Source organism: Hordeum vulgare, chromosome 1H, assembly GCF_904849725.1.
Source record: "Hordeum vulgare subsp. vulgare chromosome 1H, MorexV3_pseudomolecules_assembly, whole genome shotgun sequence".
NCBI lineage: Eukaryota > Viridiplantae > Streptophyta > Magnoliopsida > Poales > Poaceae > Hordeum > Hordeum vulgare.
Genome location: NC_058518.1, coordinates 408,840,943 through 408,866,845, shown reverse-complemented (window position 1 = coordinate 408,866,845; position 25,903 = coordinate 408,840,943). Strand labels below are relative to the sequence as shown.

At 42.8% G+C, this 25,903-nt stretch overlaps 1 protein-coding gene across 3 annotated transcripts in view; it reads left to right on the top strand.

The window, feature by feature from the left end:
* Positions 1–25,649, top strand: part of LOC123441002 (anaphase-promoting complex subunit 1) — a 35,570-nt gene extending 9,921 nt beyond the window's left edge. For 2 of the 3 annotated variants that reach the window (XM_045117538.1, XM_045117540.1), the window contains 28 exons: positions 491–978; positions 1,868–2,327; positions 2,401–2,730; positions 4,292–4,375; positions 4,938–5,030; positions 5,148–5,207; positions 6,110–6,208; positions 6,377–6,517; positions 6,805–6,885; positions 7,542–7,613; positions 9,411–9,482; positions 9,588–9,681; positions 9,766–9,848; positions 11,029–11,085; positions 11,177–11,254; positions 11,368–11,489; positions 11,656–11,816; positions 15,099–15,175; positions 15,248–15,361; positions 15,474–15,575; positions 21,290–21,430; positions 21,528–21,701; positions 22,920–22,983; positions 23,061–23,206; positions 23,306–23,454; positions 23,589–23,667; positions 23,760–23,858; positions 24,879–25,649. In XM_045117538.1, the coding sequence (XP_044973473.1) occupies positions 491–978; positions 1,868–2,327; positions 2,401–2,730; positions 4,292–4,375; positions 4,938–5,030; positions 5,148–5,207; positions 6,110–6,208; positions 6,377–6,517; positions 6,805–6,885; positions 7,542–7,613; positions 9,411–9,482; positions 9,588–9,681; positions 9,766–9,848; positions 11,029–11,085; positions 11,177–11,254; positions 11,368–11,489; positions 11,656–11,816; positions 15,099–15,175; positions 15,248–15,361; positions 15,474–15,575; positions 21,290–21,430; positions 21,528–21,701; positions 22,920–22,983; positions 23,061–23,206; positions 23,306–23,454; positions 23,589–23,667; positions 23,760–23,858; positions 24,879–25,259 (4,101 nt within the window). In that variant the 3' untranslated portion in view covers positions 25,260–25,649. Of the gene's footprint in view, positions 1–490; positions 979–1,867; positions 2,328–2,400; positions 2,731–4,291; positions 4,376–4,937; positions 5,031–5,147; positions 5,208–6,109; positions 6,209–6,376; positions 6,518–6,804; positions 6,886–7,541; positions 7,614–9,410; positions 9,483–9,587; positions 9,682–9,765; positions 9,849–11,028; positions 11,086–11,176; positions 11,255–11,367; positions 11,490–11,655; positions 11,817–15,098; positions 15,176–15,247; positions 15,362–15,473; positions 15,576–21,289; positions 21,431–21,527; positions 21,702–22,919; positions 22,984–23,060; positions 23,207–23,305; positions 23,455–23,588; positions 23,668–23,759; positions 23,859–24,878 lie in introns of those variants that run through there. The other variant, XM_045117549.1, reaches the window with a different exon arrangement.
* The last annotated feature ends 254 nt before the right edge of the window (positions 25,650–25,903 follow it).

Here is a 25,903-nt window from a genome sequence, read left to right as displayed (position 1 = left end):
GGTGCTTGATTGCGGCTGGGTTTTGTGTGGGAATAGCTCCTTGTCAATGTTGCCTCCATAGTTAATCGTTTACTATAATAATTAGGATTGCCTTCATAGTCAGGGTAATACTCGTATTTCCAGCATAAGTTGTATCTCACGTGGATCTTCTAGTCTACCAGATATTTTGATTTCCAGTTTGTGTTTTTGAATTTTCTGTAGTTCATCAGCTGCTATGTGAACTGCTACAATAATACTCCCTCCGTCCCAAAATAAGTGTCTCAACTTTGTACTAACTCTAGTACAAAATTGTACTAAGCTTGAGACAGTTATTTTGGGACGGAGGGAGTATCAGTTAAGTTACTCTAATGTACAAAGGGATAGCTGAAACTTAATACATGTGTTTTGATTAATTGTGATGTTCCTCTCACTGTTGTTTTTGATTTTGTACGGCTTTGTTATTACTATTCAGTTGATCTTATGGTTTATTTTACATATTTTCTTTCTGCAGATGCTCAGATGTTCATTACGCAAATATCCTTCATCTTCTTTGGTTAGTGACTGCATAACTGCTATGTCAGAGGGCCTGCAGATGTGTTTTTACAGTCATTTTATTTCTCTTCTCTGGGGTGATAATGATCCTGCTTGCCTGTCTTCGAGCTCTCATGTGGATTCAGAGTGGGAATCTTTCAGCTATGAAATATCAAAAGCTTGCGCGAGATATGAACGAACTTTGCCAACTAAATCATCCACATCGTCTAGTACTGCTTGGGACTTTTTGATCGACAGCAAATACCATGCGCAGTACTGCAAAAGATCTCCAATATCGGGCACATCATTTTTGCCCATGTCATATGGTACTAGCAGGACAGGCTTTCATTCTTTCCTCCAAGATGAACATAGTTCAGATGCGTCATTCTATATTCGGTTTATGAGAGAAACTTTAGACACATTGCATGCCCTATATGAGAACCTGAAGCTGAATGTTTTGCGGAAACAGTAAGTCCTTTTTATTCCTTTTTTTCTTAAACAGGCTATTTTACCTATCTAAATGTCAACCAAGTTGATGCTTGTTTTGGTATACATATCTTCTGAGACTGTAAATGTCTAGCCATATCTTTCATCCCATGTATAATGTATTTCATTCTTATAGTGTGACAAACCAAATTCATAGACTACAATTATGGTTCTTTATGTCCCTTATTCTCCCTGAAGCTAATAATTTAGTTAATACAATTATGAGGAAAAATGGAAATCTTCATGTGTAGACTCCTAGATACTCACTCCGTTCCATAATGTAGTGCATATAATTTTTTGGAAAAGTTAAACCGCACAAACTTTGACCAAGTTTGCGGAGAAAAACATTTACATCTAAAATGCCAAACATATATCATTAGATTCATCATAAGATGTAGTTTCATATTTTATATATTTGGTATTGTATATATAAATAATTTTCTGTATAAACTTGATCAAAGTTTGCAAAGTTTGACTTCTCAAAAAATCTATACGCACTACATTATGAAACGGAGGGAGTATAGGGTATTCATAGTTTATAGTATGTTGACCTGTGCAAGTTGATTTTGTAACAGTAGTAATCCATGATAGTTATTTCTGAAGTGCCCAACTTCGTATGCCAATTACTATGTAAATGAGATCAAACCATTTCTGTGAGTTTGTTCTAGCTGCAGTTACAATTGTATGTACTCTCTAGTGAGAAATTTTATTAGGTTTCTGTGCACTGGTGATGCTAATTTCCTTAGATTACTGTGTTGAGATTCAGTGTGATCTTGAATGACTTGAGACTTCTTTGCATATATGTCATGTATATTGCAGCACTCTCTACGACTTTTTTAACTTATGTTGGCTCTGTGGTTTGTCTTTGCAGGGATCTAGGATGTCTTGCCTCCTTGTTATGTAGGGTTGCTTCATCCCTGGACGAAAGTAGTTATGTAGATTATTATTGCAGGGACTTTCCCCACAACTTGGTTGACTTCCATTCCCTAGCTTCTGCTACTGCTTTGAAAACTCCACCATGTCTGTTTCGTTGGTTTGAAAACTGCCTGCATCATGGTTGTCACTTGTCGAATTTAGATGACATTCCTGCTCTAATGTGCAAACAGAAAGGATCTGCTGTGAGCTGGGGTAGGAAAGTGGTGTCGTTTTATAGTTTGTTACTAGGAGCAGAAAGGCAAGGGAGAAATCTCTCATCTGGCGTATACTGTGAAGTTGCCAACGGTTCAGCGAGAAATACAGAGGAGCTTACTGTTCTGGCTATGGTTGCTGAAAAGTTTGGGCGTCAGCAATTGGACTTGCTACCAATTGGCATATCTCTCGTCCTCCGCCATGTGTGTGTGCTATCTTTGCCATTTGTTATATGATGCTATGGGGTTTCTTTTAATATACGGTTTCATGTTACAGGCACTGGACAAATGCCGTGAGTCTCCTCCAGATGACTGGCCTGCATCTGCTTATGTTCTTGTCGGCAGAGAAGATCTAGCTACATCAAAGATGAGTTCAGCAAGGAAAGAAACTGCGTTTGGGAGCAATGATAATTTGACATCAATTTCAGTCCCATATATGCTGCATTTGCAACCTGTAACTGTACCAACTGCATCTGACGTCCCTACATCAGAGGTTTTGAGTTCTGAGGATACAGATGCTGTCTATAGATCTGTTGAGGATGGCATGGAACACATCTTCACCTCAACAACACAACTGCGATATGGTCGTGATCTGCGTTTAAATGAGGTTTGTTCAGTTTTTCTGTACCAAAAGTTTGTTCTTAATTGATCAAATCATGTATTCCCTCTGATCCATATTACTTGTTGCTCAAACGGATGTATCTAGCACAGGAATACGTCTAGATACATCCGTTTGAGCGACAAGTAATATGGATGGAGGGAGTATTAAAATTCAAGTGTTTTTTACATGTTAGCCAACCTACAGTTATCAAGATCAGGTTTTACGAACTCAGTTTCAAATGGTCCGTTTTTGGTTTGTGAAGTTGAACACATTAGAAGATGTGCGCGTGCAAAAATGTTATCTTATGTGCAATATATGCAAAATGCATGTCCACTGTACAAAAGGATAAGAAGTTGACTTATATTTCAAACAATGTTTATGATTTTTTGTCTTTTTTCCCTACAGTGCAGTATGATCATATTTTTGCACGCTTCGGTGCAGATGCACAGTATACATGTTCTACACCAATGAATTTTCTGCATTTTTTGTTAAATGCATAAATGTTCCGCACACATACGAATATGTGCTCATACAGAAATTTGTGCACAAGCATGATCATATGTGCAATGTATAAAAAAGGAGAAAAAAATGACTTATATGTTACTACATAAGAGGAATACAGTCTTTCGTCTTTTTGTGCAGTCAGTACAATGTGATCTTTATTTTATTTTGCACCTAACATGTTCTACATTGGGTACATATTGTTAGGAATAGCAACTTAGTATTATCAGGAGGTAAAAGCCATCATATATACATGTACAGGGGAGGCCAAAGGGCACCATAAATATAGCTCAACCCCACCCCCCCACCCAAAAAACTCATGGTAGATCCACATCACTGAGTTTGGAGAGGTAAAATCCATGTTGCGCTCTAGTCTGGGCCTTCGTGAAAAAGTCCGCCAGCTGTAACTCGGAAGGCACATACTAAAGAGCAATAACATGGCCTTGCATACCAGGGCGCACAAAGAAAGCATCAACCCCAATATGCTTGATAAGCTCATGCTTCACTGGGTCCCGTGCAATACTGATAGCAGAGCAGCAATCAGCCGGAGATAGGAGCTGCGACTGCCGACGCGAGAAACTGGATCGGAAGAGCACGAGTCGTGCATGCGAAAAAAAAAACCCTAGGGCTCTAATACCATGTTAGGAATAGCAACTTAATATTATCAGGAGGCAAAAACCATCATATATACATGTACAAGGGAGGCCAAAGGCCAGAAAGCAAAAGGCCAAAGGCCACCGTAAATATAATAACACATATATGAACCTCAATTGAACATGGATCTGCTCATCCTTTTTTTTTGAGTGTTGGATCTGCTCATCTTTAGGGTTTTCCTTGTTGCTGAACTAAAGTTAATAAAAGGCTGGTTGAAATATTACCTGGCTTGTCTAAGATGTACTAGCCTGAGTATTAGCCTGCTTCAATCTTTGGTAATGCCTTTTGTATAGTCATACATCATTTTCTTATTCTGTCATATTGAACTGAGTATTAGCCTGCTTCAATCTTTGGTAGTTCCTTTTATATAGTCATACATCATTTTCTTATTCTGTCATATTATTTCAACTAGGTTAGACGTCTCTTATGCTCAGCAAGACCTGTGGCCATACAAACACCGACTAACCCTACTGCTTCCGATCAGGACCTACAACAGGTATTTCTCTTTCTTGCTGTTTGCTCATGAGTCATGATTAGATAGCACAGACTTTTAGCCCATTGCACTCGACTAAATTAGGCTATCATAAAATCAGGATCATATATAGAATGTGGGCTGTGGCAGTTGTTCTTTTGAATACTCTTAATATTATTGTATAGGGCGCATTTGGGGGTAAGGGACCAACTTTAAATTGCATCCTCCGATCTAGCGAATGGATGATCAGGATGCTATGGATCTACCTTCCAGTATACGTGTTAGCTACATGGATAATGTATTATCATATTGAACTATTGTTCACCTAACGACAACTCCGCCACAGGCTCACAGCTCAACTTTGAATGTTCTGAATCGTGCTCCGATTGCCACTGCAGCTTTCTTCCATTCCCTTGATACTTTCCTATGTAGACCTTTCTTTTCTTCATCACATTGTTTCGTTGTTTTTAAGTATATCACAAGAGAAAAACACAAAATCAGCCATTTTTATCAGGGTATATGTGTACATTTCTGGATATCATTGGTTATAAATGTCCTTGTTGCCATGTTCTTTCCTGTATTTCAGCAACAACTATGGAATTTTGCACAAAGAACAACAGCTTTACCATTTGGACGTGGTGCTTTTACTTTGGCTACAACTTACACTTTGTTGACAGAGGTATGAGTTCATACCAGTGTGCCATGATATCTAGGATTGTTGGTACTTGTGTTTTATTCAACATTTTTGCACTCCTGGTACTCACTCCTGTTATGGTACCATTTGCTTTCCCTGCAGGCTCTAGTTTTTCCAAAGATTATTTTGGCTGGTCGGTTGCCTGCACAGCAGAATGCAACAGTAACATCTCTGTTTCTCTTGCAATTTCAGTTTGTTTTGTTTGTTGTTGTAGATTTTTCTATCTGCAGTATTGATCTCACTTCATAGCATCATAACAGTGGGCCATCCTATAAATAAATTCAATGCCGCTGTTAATGCCACTTACTATTAATACTGTGCTAATAGTCTATAATCAACTTGTTTTGTTCCTTCAAAACTATTTGTGTTAGGGAAAGAGAGGAAATGACCACTTGTTTCTGATTCCATTAGACCATGTTTAATAGTGTAGCCAACAGCCGGCTATATGGAGTTTTTTTCTTCTTCGAGAAAACGCAAAGACTTTGTGTTTCATTTCATTGAACAGAAGGAGAGTTGTCACGTCACCTATATGGAGTTGTCACGTCACCTATAGCCAATCTAATAGCCAACACGTATAGTAGCTAATTAGTGAGAAATACTACTTTATTAATGCATGGCCCACCTTACACTCACAATGTTTCTTGGAGTGTGTGCTGCAGCTGTCTGTTAATCTACAGCCCGCTTCCCTTCTCTCTCATCCAACTCAGCAAAAAATATAATACTTTACTCCTTACAGCCTGCTTACATTACCTTATTGTACTTGCTCTTAGCAACTGAATGTATATACGGTAGTAAATGACTTTTTTGGGCCAACCCTGGACTAGATGGTACAAACGTGCCAAGTTTATTATATATACATAATACACTTCACAGTTTGAAGAGATTTAATACTTCTACCTCACCTTGTTTCATCACCAAATTTGTAATATGGATGTATATGTGTGGAATGGTGTATAGCAAGTCCTACTACAGTTGGGACAAGTCACACAACTTTCTACAACATTGCTTTATGTAGCTTCCTAATTCTCACTTATGTTTGTTCTATGTTATACTATTTTATGTAGGTTAATCTTGACCTAACGACCAGAAGTGTCTCAGAATTCAGTTCCTGGGCTGAGTTTCATAATGGTGTAGCTGCTGGCCTGAGGCTTGCTCCTTTTCAGGTAAACTAGCACCCACAGAGTGATTATCCAGCTGTAGCAAAAACTGCAAAGTTTCTTCCTATTTGAAAAAAAATACTGCACAGTTTTTGCAGACTCGATCAAATGTTTGTTGCTTCTTTGTTGTGTTTTCTTTAGTTATGACTCAATCTTATTCTCCTGTTTTTTCAGGAGAAAATGCTGAGAACCTGGATACAATACAATAGACCTTCTGAACCAAGTTTTACTCATGCTGGTCTGCTTCTAGCATTCGGTCTGCATGAACATCTACGAGTTTTAACAATGACTGATGCTTATAGATATCTCTCCCAGGTTGTCCAGCCCATCAAGAAGATAATTAGCTTGACTCATTATTCTTCTTTGATTGTCCAGTTCATCGAGAAGATAATTATATTTACCTATTTTTGTGTTAATGTATCCATTTCCCCCTTGAAACATGTCATATGACTTGGCATCTTCATTTACTTGATCAGTTGTTAAGCACTTCTATTCTTGATGTCTTAGGAGAAAACTGGTCTATGATATTATTTTCTGCCAAATTTCAAGTCTTTATTTTTTAGTAGGAGTATGGCATAATTTTATTTAATATCTCATTGCAGGAGCATGATATAACTACACTTGGTTTATTACTTGGTTTGGCAACATCTCATAGGGGAACAATGCACCCTGCAATTTCGAAGGTACTGCATGCCACTTTATTGGGCCTTATTCTGTGCTTCTGATCTGGGTTGATGTGGGGACTTTGATGTCTATTTTCTGTCAAGAATGTGCTTGTTTGCTTGGTTGCTGTGTTGTTAAAAGACTGTTGATGGGGACACACCTAGGGACAGTTTAGGCCCAGTTCTGCTCAGCTTCTAGGGGGACTTTTGAGTGAGGGTTTAGGGTTTAGGGTTTGGACCAGTTTCTCAGGCCAGCCAAGCATACCAATTCCTTCACATTGGAAATGAGCCACCGTTATCCCTGTTGAAAATAAGCCCATCAATTCTTTCACTCGGTTGGTGAATTCCAGTGTGAAGGAATTGTGCTTGGCTGGCCCGAGAAGCTGGTCCAAATCGAGTTCTTGTGGGCTTCGTCTCCTTTTCACCCAAGAGCCCCCTAGAAGCTGAAAAGTACTGGACATGACCATCACAGCAAAGGATAGGGGAAGGAGCTCATGCCTTGGCCCTGTTGCTTTCTAAGTTATTTCGGTTGTCTTGTGTTTACTTTGTTTGTCAAAAGTTCAGGTCTGACCTGCTATTGCTGCTGTATGGTTATTTGAATTCTGGGATAATCTGATATGCTGCCGTACCGTAACTCGAAATGATTTACATTGATATGGTTTATGGTAACTTTTCAGATGCTCTACTTCCATGTTCCCTCTCGCCATCCATCTTCTACACCAGAGTTGGAACTACCAACACTTCTGCAGGTAACACTGATCGGCAATGCCTTCTTGCTATTCAGTTTCTAGTTTAAGAACTATGTGTTAAAATGTTTGGTACTGAATATGTACTAGACCATGATGGTGCGCCTTGCTGCGCCCGTCCATTTAGAAATGAATGGTAGGAATTTCCATGAATATGTGCAAGTCATAAAACATGATATTTTTGCCTGTTAACAATCAAAGTGGGAAATATTAGTACCATCTTACAAAACCCAAAAAATTGGGACACATCCGTAGCACGTATTAGGCAGATAACATGAGCATTTTATTGGACATTTGTTATTCAACCATATCAGGGTCAATGAAGAGAAAGTTTTGGGACCAGTTGATGGTGATCAGATCCACGTTTGTTAACATTGAATAACTTTGGTAAGTTCAGACACGTATACAACAAAAGATACTAATTACTGGCTTGGCGGTAGTGTCCCAGGGAACATTTAACAACACAGGATCAATGAAGAAACAGATTTGAACACAAACTCACAAGTTCCTTTCTTTTGGCTACATTGTTCTTATATAAACTGGTACAGGGCATGAGATGAATCTGTTTACCATTGTATTGGCCCATTTCACATGGAGCATTGAAATTCGGTGGTAAGGTGGTCTCGTATCTGCTATCATGGTCTCAATCCTCTTATCCTGCCAGGAAGGAATGATGTAAGAGGAGTGCAGCTGTCGTGCAAATGACCTCACCAGCAACAGCTGCCCGCGAACCATAGGAGTCGGTGGTGAGGATGTGGCCTTGGTAGGATTGACACACGGAATCAAGGACGCCATTGTGTTCATTCAGCACAGGCAACATAACCTACCAAGAAGAAAATTGGGATTTAATATAAAACATTTAGCTGCTTCGAAGTCTCAGGATATAATAATCAGACATTCAGACCTGTAGCGAGACGGCGACATGGGTAGTGAAGAAGCTCCTCGTGCGGGAGCTGCCACCGCCGCTGTTACCCCGTGCCCACCATCTTCATCGCCTCTCCTTAGCTCCAACGGGCAAGTTGCCTCCGCCACCGCCGTGGCCTCACACCCACCATCGTCGCCGCCTGTCACAGCTCCGCATGAGAAGTTGATCTCAAATCGGTCAACTAAGAGCATATCCATTCAGGGAGTAGAAAAATTAGAATCAATAAAAGATGAATTCCAAATTTGATGGAGAGAGGAGGGAGAAGAACGAGGGGAGAAGATGAAGCAATAGCCTGCCGAAGTGATGAAGAGGGTAAGGAAGGAATAAAGGGACGGGGGAAGCTGGCGCATCTCCAGGCCGGCAGCGAGGCTGGAGTCGCTCGCCTCACATGCTCCTCTTTGCCCAGCAGGCCCGAACAATACCTGATCATCGATTTTGTTATGGGAGCCTCGGCCCAGCCCATGTAGCACTCCTAATGGGGTTGAAGGTGCATCCAACGGCCAAAAATCTCCAGAACAGCAGATCCAATGGTTCAAAATGCTAATGGCCTGAGAGGGCTGGATTAGTGCTCAGTTATTTATAATGTATTTAGATGCTGATTATAACATATCTTCAGAAATTGTGTACAGGTTTGGCTGTTTATATACATTATAATGAGTTTAACAGTATGGACAAACAATTTTTGTTAGTCTGGTCTTGTAGAGGTTTTGTTGCATAGAGATTTAACAATAACTTCACTCAGTCTTTGTTGTAGTAATCCTTTGTATTGGGTCATTTTCTAAAATGCTCTACTTGAGCTAATTTGACATGACTTCTAGCATGCGATTTTACATATCAATTAGTCCTTATATTCGCACCATTTTCTGTTGATCCAGTCAGCTGCAGTAATGGGAATTGGACTTCTATATGAAGGTTCAGCACATGCATTAACCATGAAGATACTTCTGGTAACTTGTCCGCATGTCCTATTAAGTATAGATTCTTTTTGTTGTTGTTGAGTTTCTTTACTGTTACAAGGTTCTACATTGCCTGTGCTAATGAATGTCCTGCAGGGTGAGATTGGCCGAAGGAGTGGTGGTGATAATGTGCTAGAAAGGGAAGGGTATGCTGTTGCTGCAGGCTCTGCATTAGGATTTGTCGCCTTAGGTGAACTGCATTTTATGACAAAAATACATGTTGTGTACCTTGAACTGGCATCCTGGCAGAAATGACAGTTTTTTCTCTCCGAAGGTCGTGGAAGTGATGCATTTGGATCCATGGACACTTTTCTGGATCGGCTTTTTGAGTATATTGGCAGTAAAGAAGTCTACCATGTAAGATTTTGTTGTAGCTCTGTACTGTTCTATATTTAGTGTTTCAAGAGCCCCTTAAAGCGCCTCGGTCTTGATGTGTCTTACTCCACAGTGATTGATGATTAATTTGTTTATGTGCATGCTCTTTTTCACAGCACAGAATTGACACATCTTAATAGCTGCAAATATTTGACTTTTAAGTCTGTGATATCAGATGTTCACACATATAGGATGAAATGAGATAGCAGGTAAAAAATGGCACCTCCTGATAACCAATAGAAGTGGGTATAAGTAAACACCTTTTCACTACCAAGCCGTCATGGCTGAATTGATCTGCTATACCCAGTTTTCAATTGCCTCGTACAGTTGTACTGACTCAGCAACTTCCTTCTCAAACTTGTGTTGGCAATAGGCTAGTTTTCAAGCTGTTTTGAGCAAGGGAAAAACAAATGTACATGCAAGGGTGGGTGCTTAAGTTTAGGGTTTAGGTATTTGTGCATTTTGAAAAATTCTAAAAAAATGCATCATGTTAAAACTTGTGGAGCTGCAAACTTCGTGTAAAAATATGATCAAAATTTCATGTACAAAGAAGACTGTTGCAGTCACACCGTTCAAAAGAAAAGCAAATCTATGAACTTTTTAAGTTTTTTGGAAGATGCACAGGAGGGTAAACCATAAACTCAAGCGCCCACCCTTGCATGTACCAAATTTAATCTCACAAATTGGATCGGAGGGAGTATTGTTTAGGAGTATTTGGCAGAATACTGGTACATTTAGATAACGAGTTTTTTATATAAACTACCCAGTTTAGTGATGGAAGTGGCATTGAACGCTCCAGTAGGTCTTGACTATATGGAGCCACTAAAATCTGGTCAACTGTGTACGCATGGCTGTAGATCCCATTATTATTGTTTCCCCATCATCTTTACCCTTCTTTATTACTTTGTCCAACATGCACAGAGCTTGTTCTTCTATACCTTTTATGGTACTAGCTTCAAACTGAAGTAAGTTGTCTGCTTATTTATTTGTTAGTTTAATCTAGTGTCTCTTTGGCCTAACTGAAAAGCTACTTCTAAAAGATACCAGTGCCATATTTGTTAGTCAAGTTTTTTTTTTGGCTTGATCTGCGTCTTTTTTCACTTCATAAAACACTTAAATTTGGCCGATGAATTGCATATACTTATAGTTATAAGATTTCCAGGAAAAATTCCTAAATGCAACAGTAGCCGTGGATGATCAAAGCGGAAACACTGGACAGGTCATCTTCGACTCATTGTGTTATGAACACATTCCATCGGTTATACCTGAACTGTGCATTCATTTGTCCTGTTATGTTCTCATTTGTACAGATGATGCATGGATCACAGATAAATGTGGATGTTACTGCACCTGGAGCAATAATTGCTCTAGCCCTAATATTTCTGAAGGTTTGTTTTCTTAGTCATTTGGGTCTCTTAATCCTTTTTTACTCCCACATTTTTTTTTGCATTATCTTACCAATAACCTACTTGGTTTGTATTGCCATGTTCATATTTTACAGTCAGAGTCAGAAGAAATTGCTGCTAGACTCAGTAATCCCGACACTCACTTCGATTTGCAATACGTGAGACCTGATTTTGTTATGCTTCACATTATAGCCCGGAATTTGATATTGTGGAGCAGGTAATGTTACTAATTTGATCTGAAGGCTCGATATGATTTTATGATAAATGTTACACCCTCCGATCCATATTAGTGTACTAAATCAGCGACAATTAATATGGATCGGAGGGAGTAACATACTTGCAGTAAATAGTAGCACAAGTTAAATAGTGATGTGGTTTTGCAGAATACAACCTTCTTTAGATTGGATTGGATCTCAAATTCCTGATACTATTAAGGTTGGTGTTCTCAGTATGAGCGAAGAGGCTATTGATTGTGATGAGTTTGATGCTGAAGCCCTTTTTCAAGCTTATGTTAATATTGTGACCGGAGCATGCATTGCAATTGGTGGGTAACCAGTGTTTGTTTTCGAATCACTCTTTTTAGCATATCCTGATAATATTACTGTAATGATGGCTAGTTATAGTGACCTGTTTGTGCAGTAATAGCCTTGCTAGCTGGTGGTCATTATGCCACAACTGCTTCTGTTCGGGTACATCCTGTTGGTTTAGAATGCAATCTGCTTAGCTGAACGATTGCTTGTGTTAGAGCACATCCTATTCGAGCACATCCTTATGTGTTGATTATAGGTCCTTTATACCATATATCCCTGCTAATATTACTGTACTGGTAGTTACAGTGACCTGCTAGTCCAGTAATGCATTGCTAGCTGGTAATCTTTGTGCGATGAGCCCATGACTGCTGGTTGACCAACATATTCTGTTGGTTTAGAATACCATTTGCTTAGGCTCAGTTTGCGGTTGCTGAACTGTGTCGTGTCCTGATTATTTTATTAGTCATAGAAGTAGGCAAAAGGGGGTGAAATAAAAACTAAAATTGGCAAAAGGTTGTCAGGCAAACGGGATTTGTCATAATCCACCGCAATGCCAAATGCAGCCTTAGTTGAATGCATTCCGTATATGTTGATTATAGGCTCATTAAACCGTCCTAGTTAACGTCTTCACTATTTCTGATTGCACTACATGGCTATCTTCTTTTCATTTGGTTCAATGCATTCCGTACAAAACCCTAAATACCACCCCAAAGCTGTCCATGCTATTTCTGATTGCACTACATGACTATCTTCCTAGTTAGAGCATCTCTAGCCGTTCGGCCCCCCAGGGGCGTGAAATAGCGCCGTCTGGGGGTGCACCAACGGAAAAATCGGCCGCGGGAGGGGGGGGGGGCTCGGCTTCCCAGCCGCCCCTAAGGTCGTCCCCAAGCCGCCGATTTCGGCCCATTTTCGACGCAAATTGGCCCACTTTTGGCCCATATTCGGCATGCTTTGGCACAAATTGAACAAACAATGGTGTTTTTTTATCACATAGTTCATCGAAATCAATACAAATAAAAAATAGTTCAACAAATAAAAACTCATAATTCATCACACATCGAGCTAGGCATTGCCCTTGAGCCTCCATAGGTGCTCCACCAAATCGTCCTGCAGTTGTTGATGCACCTGTGGGTCTCGGATCTCTTGACGCATGTTGAGGAAGGCAGTCTAGGTTGTCGGTAGCTGGTGATCAACTTGGGCAAGAGGACCCTGCCTGTAATATGGTTCAGTGTCAAATACTGGCTCCTCCTGCTCGCTCTCAATGATCATGTTGTGCAAGACGACATAGCAAGTCATGATTTCCCACATTCGATCTTTCGACCAGGTTTGAGCGGGGTAGCGGACAACGGCAAAACGAGATTGAAGCACACCAAATGCCAGCTCGACATCCTTCCTGCAAGCTTCTTGGCGCTTGGCAAAGTAGGAGTTCTTGCCTCCTGGTGAAGAATTTGAGATAGTCTTCGTAAGTGTGACCATCTCGGATAGATGCCATCTGCTAGGTAGTATCCCTTGTTGTAGTGGTGCCCGTTGACCTCGTAGTTAACTGGAGGAGCATGACCTTCAACAAGCTTGGCAAAGACATTTGAGCACTGCAGTACATTGATGTCATTGTGAGTTCTTGGCATACCAAAGGAGTGCCAAATCCCGAGGTCATGTGCGGCCACTGCCTCAAGTACCACACTTCAACCTCCTTTGGCGCCTTTGTACATCCCCTGCCAAGTAAATGGATAGTTTTTCCATTTCCAATGCATGCAGTCGATACTTCCAAGCATCCCAGGAAATCCTCTTGATGTATTCTGTGCTAGGATCCGAGCAGTGTCTTCAGCATTGGGTGATCGCAAGTATTGAGGTCCAAACACTGCCATCACTACCCTGCAGAACTTGTACAAACACTCAATGGTGGTGGACTCGGCCATGCGTCCATAGTTTTCCTGAGCATCATCGGGAGCTCCGTATGCAAGCATCCTCATAGCTGTCATGCACTTCTGGAGTGAGGTGAATCTAAGTGTGCCGTTGCAATCCTTCTTGCACTTGAAGTAGCTGTTGAACTCCCTGATGGAATTCACAATCCTGAGGAAGAGCTTCCGGCTCATCTGATAACGGCGCCGAAATACTTTGTCGCCGTGCAAAGGAGCGTCGACGAAGTAGTCGGTGTAGAGCAAGCAATAGCCTTCCAGTCGATGCCTCTGCTTTGCCTTCAGCCGGCTCGGCGCCGAGCCACCTCGCCTCGGCTTTGCATTGCTCGCGAACAGGCCGGCTAGAGCAGCGAGGACCATGAGGTGCTCTTTATCCTGGGTGTCAGCGTTGGCTTCCTCCTCCATTAATGCCGCGAACGCGTCCTCGTCGTCGGAGTCCATCGCCTAGGCTAATCGTCGAACACCTGGCGGGCATGGCGGACGAGCAACCGCGTGTGTGGCCGGAGGGCCGGGAAAACCCGCCAAGAAGCAGGGGGAGGCAGGAGGGGGCGAAGCCGCGGTGTACCCTCCCTTCGTCGACGGGGAGATGGCCTTTGTAGCGGTGGTAGATAGGTGGGCGGTGCCGGGATCGGCACGATGGCAAAAGGTGTAGTGCGCGAGGGGTGAAGAAATCTGGAGGAGGAAGAACCGTTTTTCCACCTGACAAGGGGGCCGACGCGCCGTTTTTCCTTCCGCCGGCGCCCCCGGGCGCTCCCCAGCGCGCTGGGTTTGGCCTGGGACCGCCGGGGCCAATTTCGGCCCTAGCCGGGGAAAACGGGCTCCTGGGCCTTTTTTTTCCGCCGGCGAAAAAATGGCTTGGGGGGCCCGTTGGGGGCGCGGCTGGAGATGCTCTTAACGTCTTCACAATTTGTGATTGCACTACATGAGTAAGTCTTCGTCTGCTCCTGTTCTCCCAATGTGTTTCTTGGCCATTGCTACTGAAGTTTCTGCTTTTCTGACCACTGCCACTCTGTCGTCGCTTGACATGATGACTCACGTGTCTGCATCCTCGCTGCCATCACTATGATTTGGTCCTCCTCAACCTGGCCCAGAAGCTCCGATGGCTGCTGACTCATTGAGTTCCTATCTTATTTTAGAGTCTTGGTTATGTAGCTCATGTGGTATATATATTCCTGTCTTATTTAGAGTCTTGGTTATGTGCCTCATGTGGTCTATATATTGACTCTTCAACCCTCGCTGCATTACATCAAATAATACAATGGTTTCATTTATAATGAATTTTAAGCTCACTAAAAGTTGCCTGTGCATGTTGTTTAACCATCAGAACACCACATTAAATATCCATATGCCTTAGCAGACTTTAACTGTCAATGGTTCCAGGTCTGAAGTATGCAGGCAGCAGAAACGGTGATGCTCAAAAACTACTCTACTCATACACTGTTCATTTTCTCAATGAGGTACATATATGCCTATTCAATCTTAATTCTCATATGGTATTGTGGTAGTATAATTAATCTTTTCTTACATAGATTAAACACATATCTGTTCGAACTCCAAGTATATTGCCAAAGGGATTGCTGCAATATGTCGATCGTGGAACTCTTGAGCTTTGCTTGCATCTTATTGCTCTCTCTCTATCTGTGGTAAGTGATAACTCATGTGTTGTGATTCTATTTAGAAATGTACATCCTCATAGTTGTTGTCTCATGCACTTTTTATGAAGGATTACAATTGGTGCATTTCTCCTTTTATAAGGTAATGGCAGGGTCTGGACATTTACAAACTTTTCGCTTGCTGCGCTATCTTAGGGGAAGAAGTTCTGCAGAAGGACAAGTGAATTACGGACTGCAGATGGCTGTGAGTATTGTTACTAGTTGTCATGAACTATATTTTCTTTGAAATGCTGGCCGGAAGACCATGAGCTGACAAGCTACTTTATCATGTATTTGACAAGTCTAAAGGGGCAATCTGCTGGCCTTTACCTAGTTCTCAGGAAGTGGCATGTGTTAGGAAATATGCAACTTGTATTTCCAGGAGACCATAGGCCAATATATATAAATGTATAGGTGTAGAATATGCAGGAAACCCCTTATACAATGGGGTAAGTACGAAAGGTTACATGGCTATATATATAGTACTCTTAACACCCCCTCAAACTCATGGTGGATGAACAACAATGAGTTTGAAGAGATAGAAGCCATGTTGCGCTCTAGTCTGAGCGTAACTTCGTTAGACAATCCGCCAACTGTAACTCGGAAGGCACATACTGAAGAGCAATAACCTGATCCTGCACACCAGCGCGCACATAGAAAGCATCAACACCAATATGCTTGGTGAACTTATTCTTCACAGGATCACGCACAATGCTAATAGCACCTGTACTGTCAGATAATAGCAGAGTAGGTATAGTGACAGAAACACCAAAATCCTTAAGTAACCATCGTAACCAAGTCACCTCAGTCGTCAAAAGAGCCATAGCTTGCAACTCAGCCTCTGCACTCGAACGGGAAATTGCAGTCTGTTTCTTCGTCTTCCGGGCATTGAGAGAACCACCAAGAAAAACACAGTAAGCAGAAAGTGAACGGCGACCGAGGGATTACTAGCCCACGTAGCATCTGAATAGGCCTGAAGCTGTAATGAACCAGAGCGTGGAAAGAATAGACGACGAGAGATCGTTCCCCGAAGATATCGGAGAACACGATGGAGGTGACTATAGTGAACCGAAGTGGGAGCAGAGACAAATTGACATGGAATATGAACCGGATAAGAGATATCCGGACGAGTGACAGCTAGATAGACAAGACTCCCAACAAGATGATAATAACACGTCGGATCAGGCAAGGGGTCACCATCAGTATCACGGAGGTGAACATTGAGCTCCATGAGAGTCTCAACAATGCACTCATCAGTAAGAGCAGCACGAGCAAGAAGATCTTGTATATACTTTTTCTCGGATATAAAAAAGCCATCAGAGGTAGAAGAGACTTCAATCCCAAGAAAGCAGCGAAGAGGTCCAAGATCGGACATAAGAAACTGCTCACTAAGAGGGCCTTTACAAAGGCAATATACTCGGGGTCGCCACCAGTGATAATCATGTCATCGACGTAGAGAAGAAGAGTTCGACCACGAGGTGAAAGATGGACAAACAATGCTGGATCATGAGCACTCGTTGAAAAACCAGCGGCAGTCACCACAGAGGCAAAACGCTCAAACCAGGCGAGGGGGGCTTGCTTAAGGCCATATAGAGAGCGACGAAGACGACATACCATGCCATCAGGAACAAAATACCCATGTGGTGGCTGCATATATACCTCCTCACGCAGCTCACAATTAAGGAAGGCATTCTTAACATCAAGCTGAGATACAGACCAGTGGCATGCAAAGGCCACGACAAGAAGTGTACGAATAGTGGTCATATGGGCCACAGGAGCAAAAGTCTCGTCATAATCACGACCATGCTCCTGTTGAAGGCCACGAGACACAAGACAAGCTTTGTAACGCTCAAGAGAACCATCAGAGCGAGTCTTAACCTTGTAGACCCACATACAAGTGATGTGACGGACACCTGGAGAAAGAGAAACAAGATCCCATGTATCGGTGCGTTCAAGAGCAGCAATCTCCTCTGCCATCGCAAACTGCTATTCAGGATGAACAATAGCCTCACGATAAGTCGTCTCAAGAACAACAGCACCAGCGGTTGAAAAACCAAGGCGATCAACAGGCGGAAGCTGATGAGGACGCAAGCCATACGTAGGCTGAGACGAGGAAGACGACACATCATTAGACGCATCCACATTACGTGAACGACGAGTATAATACTGAGGAAAAGATGGAAGAATACGAGGAGGGATCTCCGGAGTAGGCGAAGGTGATGAAGAAGACATGGGAGATGAAGGTGCAGAATCCTGTGATAAGTGAGGGAAGGAAACCATTGGAGTTGATGGTGTCAAATCTACAACAGGTGGAGAAGCAGGGGCAGTAGGACGGACGAGCAATGGCTTAATGAGACTAGTCGGTGTGTCACGAAAAGTGAGGAAAGATATATCCTCCACTACAAAGGTCGAGGAAGATGGACGCGGGTAGAAGGGATGAGACTCTTCAAAAGTCACACCCCGAGAAATATGCATCCGACGACCGACAGGATCCCAACAACGATAGCCCTTGTGCTCATCGCTATAACCTAAGAAGACACACTCAACTGACTAAGCGGATAGTTTGGTGCGTTCACGAGGGGTAAGAAGAACATAGCAAACACAACCAAATAAACGAAGCGCCGAGTAATCGGGAGAACGATCAAAGAGACGCTCGAAAGGAACGCCACCCTGCAAAGCAGTTGACGGCTGAAGGTTGATGAGAGATACGTGGAAGTGGAGACAGCCTCAACCCAAAGTGAGGCGAAAGAGAGGTGGCGATCATCATCGCACGGTCTCAAGAAGGTGACGATGCTTGCGCTCAGCCATGCCATTCTGAGCATGAACACCAGGACAAGAGAACTGAGCAAGAGTACCCTGCTCAGTGAGAAATCCACGCATCTTGGAGATATACTCTCTAGCAGAGTCAACACGGAACACATGAATAGACGTAGAGAACTGAGTGTAAATCATGGCAGCAAAACGCTTATAGATAGATAAGACCTCACTACGGGAAGACATGAAATATATCCACGTATGTTGAGAGAAATCATCTATAAATATAATATAGTAGCGATGGCCTCCCTTCGAGACAAAGGAAGCTGGACCCCAGACATCAGAGTGAACAAGGTCAAAAGGACACTGAGACACAGTCTCGCTATGAGGATAAAGTAACTGAACCTGTTTACCAAGCTGACAATCCTGACAGTCTAAAGACACCACCGGAGACGGATCCAAGAAGACCATGTCTAACTAAGGAGGAGAGACGAGAGCCACATAAGTGACCAATGCGATGATGCCACTGCTGAAAAGAACTGGTAGACAAGGCAACAGAGGTGGAGAGACTGGCGGTGATGGCAGCGGATGGAAGGGGAAGCCAGTCAAGCTCCCAGAGACCCTGAGAATCACGGCACCGGGGGCCAGCACCAAGAAGAGCACCAGTGTGACGGACCAGAACGGACTAGAACGGAACATGAGTCAAGGTCAAGAATGACCCTACAACCAAAGTCAACAATCTGACCACCAGAAATGAGCTGCATGGTAAGCCGAGGAACATGAGGAACATCGGCAACATGAAAAGATGAAGTGTTAAGAGTGGCACGACCAGTAACCGGGAGAGAGGTACCATCAACAGTAAGAACATGAGCAGGAGAATCTAGGGGTTGAGTAGACCACAGAGTGGATGAATCATGAGTCAAATGAAAAGACGCTCTAGTATCAAGAATCCATGGATATGTACCTGCTTGTGTAGAAGGCGGTCTCACAATGCCAGAAGAGTCCGTAGCAGAACCAGTAGAACCTGTCGATGAAGAACCAGAAGATGGAGCTAGCAGGCATCGAAATCGCACAATCTCCTGCTCAGTCAGTGGTGCAACTGAAGATGTCGATGTCGATGGACCCGACAATAGAGAGTCTGAAGCAAGCAGCAGGGCGCGAAGTCGCGCAATCTCCTCCTCGGTGAAGTACACAACTGAAGTAGGCGATGTAGTGGCACTGGGAGAGAAGAGACCACCACAACCTGTGGAAGCCGCTAAATGTGGCGGTGTAGCATGACCAGTATCGTCCGCAAAGGCCGGTGAAGAAGACGAGACCGTATGCAGACAAGTACCAAGCGCCAAGGGAAGAAGAGTGTGCGAAGCGCAGTCGATGGAGTCATATGCACCAGTACAACCGGTGAAAGTCGTGAGAGGTGTTGGGGAAGAGCGACATTCACCGATGAAAGTCGCGAAAGAAGTCGGTGTAGAGCGACAATCATCATATGTGGAGCTCGCAGGAGGAGCAGCAGAAGAGCTACCAGCATAGCCTGCGAAAGTCATCGAAGGGGACGACGTGACATAAGAACGAGCAGCAATCGTCGAGAAACGTCCCATATGCGAGACGATTGTAGGGAAGAAAACACCATCAGGAGTCACTGGGCAGTGAGGGACATGCGGACCTGGTGAAAACATCTCTCTCTTTCTTTTTCTTTTCTTTTTCCTTTTTAAAAAAAATCAACAGGCAGCAGCAGGGAGCAGAACTGCACGAGTATCGGCTATCGCGCGACAACAGCAGCAGGTAGTGCCAATAGTTGGCAGCAGAGAGGGCCGGTGAGATCTAGCGGCTGGCGACGGGATGCGACAAGGTATGGCGGCCGGTAGCAGGATCCGGTGAGAACGGCCGATGGCCGCTAGGACGGCGGCAGGATCCGGTGAGGACTGGTGGCGAAGACGACGGCGGGATCCGGCGAGGACGGCTGGTGGTGGTGAGGATGGCAGCGGGATCTAGCGTTGGGCGATTGGAGGAGACCTGGTGATGGGGTTGACTTGGGTAAGGAGCTGATCTGTAGTGAGACGAGAGCTCATCTGCAGCAGAGGAGAACGGCGAGCAGGAGGCTGACGAGACGGACCGGCAAGACGATGCCACATATGCTCGGGATGTCCAGCAGCGAGGTAGAAGGAGTAGCGGCTGCTCGGCAAGAGCCACGCGGTGGAGAAGATATGGACGTCCAGCGAGAGAAGGCAGTGGCGCGGAATAGAAGATTGGATCGGGAGGGCGAGTTGCGGCACCCAAACAAAACCCCTAAGGCTCTAATACCATGTTAGGAAATATGCAACTTGTATTTTCAGGAGGCCATAGGCCAGTATATATACATGTACATGTGTAGAATATGCAGAAAACCCCTTATACAATGGGGTAAGTACGAAAGGTTACATGACTATATATATAATACTCTAACAGCATGGGCCAGGATTGACTCTAGTTCTGGGATCCCAAATTTCACTCTTGACTCTCAAGTAGTAAATTTTGGGTGCGTTTCTTGTCAAAAAGATAACTTGTTGATGGTACATTCATATGAGAAATGTGCTGAATACTGCTTCCAGCTACACTAAATAAAATGTTGCATAAAGAATATGCAGGAAACCCCTTATATAATGGGGTAAGTATGAAAGGTTACATGGCTATATATATAGTGCTCTAACAGCATGGGCCAGGATTGACTCTGGTTCTGGGATCCTAAATTTCGCTCTTGACTCTTAAGTAGTAAATTTTGGATGCGTTTCTTGTCAAAAAGATAACTTGTTGATGGTACATTCATACGAGAAATGTGCTGAATACTGCTTCCAGCGACACTAAATAAAATGATTCATAAAGATACGGAAAACAAATGTCAAAATTTAATGTTGTAATGCTGTAAAAGAATTTAAAGACAAGTTTCATTTGATTGTGTTGATTCTGGTCAAGGCTTTTGGTAGAGGTTACCACAGCTGGTTGAATAATGCTCAAGTTTGCAAACTACATGAATATATCATATGGTTAGCATATTTACCATTTTAAAGAAAATAATAAGAAATTCTGCTTATTACTGAGAAATTTCATGCCCATTTTCATATGACAATAGCTTGGTTTCTGAGGACATCGGTAAATCTGTCAGATGATTTACTTGGTTTATTTGGGATGTAGGTAAGCTTGGCTATAGGGTTCTTATTCCTTGGGGGTGGCACACATTCATTTTCAACTTCAAACAGTGCAATTGCTGCACTGTTGATCACACTTTACCCGCGTTTGCCTACTGGACCAAATGACAATCGCTGCCATCTCCAGGTATTTTCTTTTTTACTTTCTGAGTTCTGGGCTTGTCGCAATATGGTTTCTTCTCTTGTGGCAAACAAGTTAAAGTTCTTTTTATGGCGCTGTATAGGCCTTCAGACACCTGTATGTTATAGCCACAGAACCTCGACGGGTTCAAACAGTAGATGTTGATACAGGACTTCCAGTGTATTGCCCACTTGAAGTGACAGTCGCTGAAACAGAGTATTATGATGAGACTAATCACTGCGAGGTGACCCCTTGTCTTCTGCCAGAACGCTCAGTGGTATGTATGTTTGACTCCAATAATACTTTTTATTGGACTGATATGCTGAATAAGAAATATACCTTTCACACAAGCAAAACATATGCTGAATAAGAAATATAGCATACCACATGTTGTATAATACTCCCTCCGTCCCAAAATAAGTGTCTCAACTTTGTAAAGTGAGACACTTATTTTGGGATGGAGGGAGTTTGTAATAACTAATACCCCCTTTGATCCAGAATGAGTGTCGTGGTCTAAAACCACGTCACTTATTTGGATCGGAGGGAGTAACTAATAAGTTGGAGCCAACCTACTGGTCTGTCAAGCAACTAAATGCATGCAGGGCAATTGGAAATAACATTCTATTTCTGGTATAGCTAGGCAGTAGATAGTTGTTATTTCACATTGTCTTGGTACTTCCAAGACGATTATTACTGTTCATAGGTAAAAGTGCTTCAATATTTGGATGATCACGCCTGCCCTCTTTCTGCACTTCATTCTGCCCCAATCTTCCAAACTAAAGTAGTGTATCAGGGTTAGATTTGTTCTTCCTTCTCTGAGTAGTTTCGTAGGATAAAAACTAGATCTCGTAGTGAAAATTTAACTAGTAGTTCCTCCTTCCCATAATATAAGATGTTATTACAACTGAATATACTCACATATTGGATGTAATAACATCTTATATTATGGGACGGAAGGAGTAGTTAGGCAGCAACTTATTTTTAGTCTTTTTCTTCAAAATTTTAATGTTGACCTTTAGATAAATTGTGACACTTTGCCGAGAGTATCTTCCCCCAACTCCTGATCCCCTTGTTTGCATGTCACATTGATCTAATAGCGTTTCCAAAGCCGTATGCAGTCATGCCAGAATTCACTGCTCTTCATTGCACCCATTTGCTGTCATTATATCCAGTAAAAAAGGAGCTAATAAATGTTAGTAATAGCAAATACCTCGAATATTGGGTGCAAATCTCTACTATGTTGTAAACTTGCTTGGATCCGCACACATGACCCCAAAGATTCTCAAAATGTGATGGTGTGTTGACCGCTGCAGAAAGGACATTTTATGGTCACAGACTTCCATAATTAGCTTTGTATTATTTGGGAGATACAAACACAGCTTATTAAAATTGCGTGTTGTTACTGTTTAACAGAACCCCTTTTAGTTTTTTCTTCATTAGGAACACAATCAATATTGAACATGAATTGCAGTCTAAATGGCTAATTATGTTGCAGCTGAAGAGCGTCCGAGTTTGTGGGCCTCGATATTGGCCTCAGCTGATAAAAATTACACCAGAAGGTACAAACTTGTTCTGAGTAATTCACAGTTTTGAGAAAATATCTGTATGATATTTTTATTTCATGCCACTTGAATAGACAAGCCATGGTGGAGATCTGGAGACAAGACTGATCCTGATCCATTCAATGGCGGAGTTCTATATATAAAGCGAAAAGTTGGATCGTGCTCCTACTCAGATGATCCAATTGGATGCCAATCTTTGCTTTCCCGGGCAATGCATGAGGTTAATGTTTTGTTACACTTCTGACATGTTTCTGGCTCAGTATATATTACCATCTTTCAGGTCCAGTATATATTGCCATGTAATTCGATTGATTTTCAGGTTTGTGATACTCCATCTACAAGCTGCAGTACTCAAGTAAACCGTGCAAGTCATAGTTCATTTCGAGTTGATCAGTTAGTAAGCACATTCTCTGCCAATCCAAGCTTGATAGCTTTCGCAAAACTCTGTTGTGAATCATGGAAGGACAGGCAAGTGCTATATTCTGTTTGATGTTTTTCTTGTTTATTTATATATGCAGTGAATAACACATAGCTGGTTCTGTATACATTCAACTTGGCCGGGTTGTCTTTGTTCTATTTTGTGATATAACTTCACATTGCAGATCTAATGGCAATTTTCAAGATTTTTGCTCTCAAGTACTGTATGAATGTATGAGCAAAGATAGACCAGCACTTTTACAGGTTTCTTGCAGTAACATATCTCCAGTTTTCTTGGCTCTTTTTGTGCTTTATTGTCTCCTGTGTGTTTGGTCATTATTATATTTCATTTCCAGGTCTATATCAGTTTCTACTCAATAATTGAGTCGATGTGGGAGCATCTGAAGATCGGGCAATTTCCTTTCTACGACTCTCTTTTCCCTTCCAGCTTGAAGGTTTGTACTTAGTGCTCTGTATATGACTTGTTCCTCTTTGTTACCAGGTTAGGCTGGTTACTTTTGGGGTTGTGAAAACTGTTCCAAGATAATGTCCAGCCACCGTAACAGAAACTGGCTATACATGTTCTGTTATGGTTCCTTTTTTTTTTTACAATGGTGGGGGTGGTGGTAGGCTATCAGGGTAAGGTTGCCTTTTCTACAAGTAGACAACCTACAACCACAAACACTAGCCATGCCCCTAAGCACTAGGCTCTGCCGTTAGTGATGCCTGGAGGCCGTCTGTTCCTGCGTTGTCTCTCCCTGTTGAAGATGGCAGCGTTTCACTGCTTTCCGATCATCGAGGATAAGCCCTTCAGTGACGGTCAATGGCCGGGCTCCAACTGTTAAGAGGTCATGCCGTTGATCAGATCCAAGAAAGCTCCTCACGCCATGGTTGCTCGTAAGAAGGAACAGTACACCAGAAGATGTCCTTTGTTTTCGAGTGTTTGGTCGCAAAGGATACATGCGGAGGCATGCTGCAGAATGCTTGCCTGTTCAACATCTATCCTGGGAATGCCAGCCATATGGAAAAACTTCAAACGGAGTGGTTGCTCAGGTCTTCCGCGTCAATTTCCAGGAGGTGGACCAAATTGCCCCCCTGGAGTATACCGTCTGTGCTTCATTTCCAGACTAGGGTGTCAGGCACTGCCTTGATGACCCATTTATTTAGTTAATTTCCATCTCCCAGGCATGTGAGACAGACATATTCCTCCTTGTCATCGTAATTACACATAGATTGCTCATGTCAATATGTTATAGAGATCCCTGTGTAGGCCAGAATTACCATGAGCTTGCTGGCCAGTATTTGTAACCTTGGTCCCTCTTGGTTTGTGACACTGCTGGCAACTGGTGAATTTACCATATGCCATGGCTATTAGTTTAACATCATCGTTATTTCTGGTATCTGCTGATTGCCTGTACCTACTACTTGGAAACTTATGGTAATGGTATATCATATTTTTCCTTTTGAATATGCAGGTTGCCTTGGCCTACAGTGGAGCATTAGTTGATGGTAGGATTTCAAGTGGAGGCATAATACAGGCCACATTCTTGGAATCCCTCATAAAGCGTGTGGATAACATCTTTGTGGAATTGCCGAACCTCAAGGCCAACTTTGCCCGTTACTTGGGCACAGGCAAATGGCCGGATGCTCAAAACGACGCTGTGCTCCTCTCTTGGTATCTCCAGTGGTATAGCATCCCACTTCCCCATGTTGTGGCATCCGCACTTGAAAAGATAAAGCCCAGAGCCCCCACAGGCGTGTCCATGCTCCCACTTCTTCGTCTGCTTCTGCCGACCACACATCTTGTGGGGTTGATGGAGATTGAGAAGCTTCAGATGATGCCCATGATATCCTAGAAGGTAGCACTGGAAATGCAAAGGAATACCAAGACCTGCATCGACTGTAAGGTTGCTGTAATGTTCTTATTCCCTGCACTGCATGTAATTTTGGAAAGCCTTTGGCGCTAGAGGGAAAAAAGAAGGAACTGTTCTGATTCAGTACATTCTCCCCAGCATTTGTCATTCGAATGGATAGCTGTAACATTTCAAGCACAAAGAAAACCTTGGTCTCCAGAGGAAAAGAAAAGAGGAGTGTTCCGATTCACTATATTCTTATAGGAAAGTCGCGAGGGCCTCCCCCTCTTAAAGCGAGGTTGAATAGTGTGGGTTCTGTCGCCGGGGGGCTCTGATGCCCTGATTTTTAACATTTTGTGTGCTTTTTATCTATTTTCAACAATTTTACATTTTTGTTCGTTCGACTTTCTGGTACCCCACGTTTGTTTGCCTGAACCTCGGAAACACTATGTCCATGTCATTATTGTTCCAAGACAACTAGCTTAGGACACACTACCGAGGGAACTGCCACAAATGGCCGGATGCCCAAAGCGATGTTGTGCTCCTCTCTTGGTATCTCCAGTGGTATAGCATCCCACCTCCCCATGGTGTGGCATACGCAGTTGAAAAGATAAAGCACAGAGCCCCCACAGGCGTGTCCATGCTCC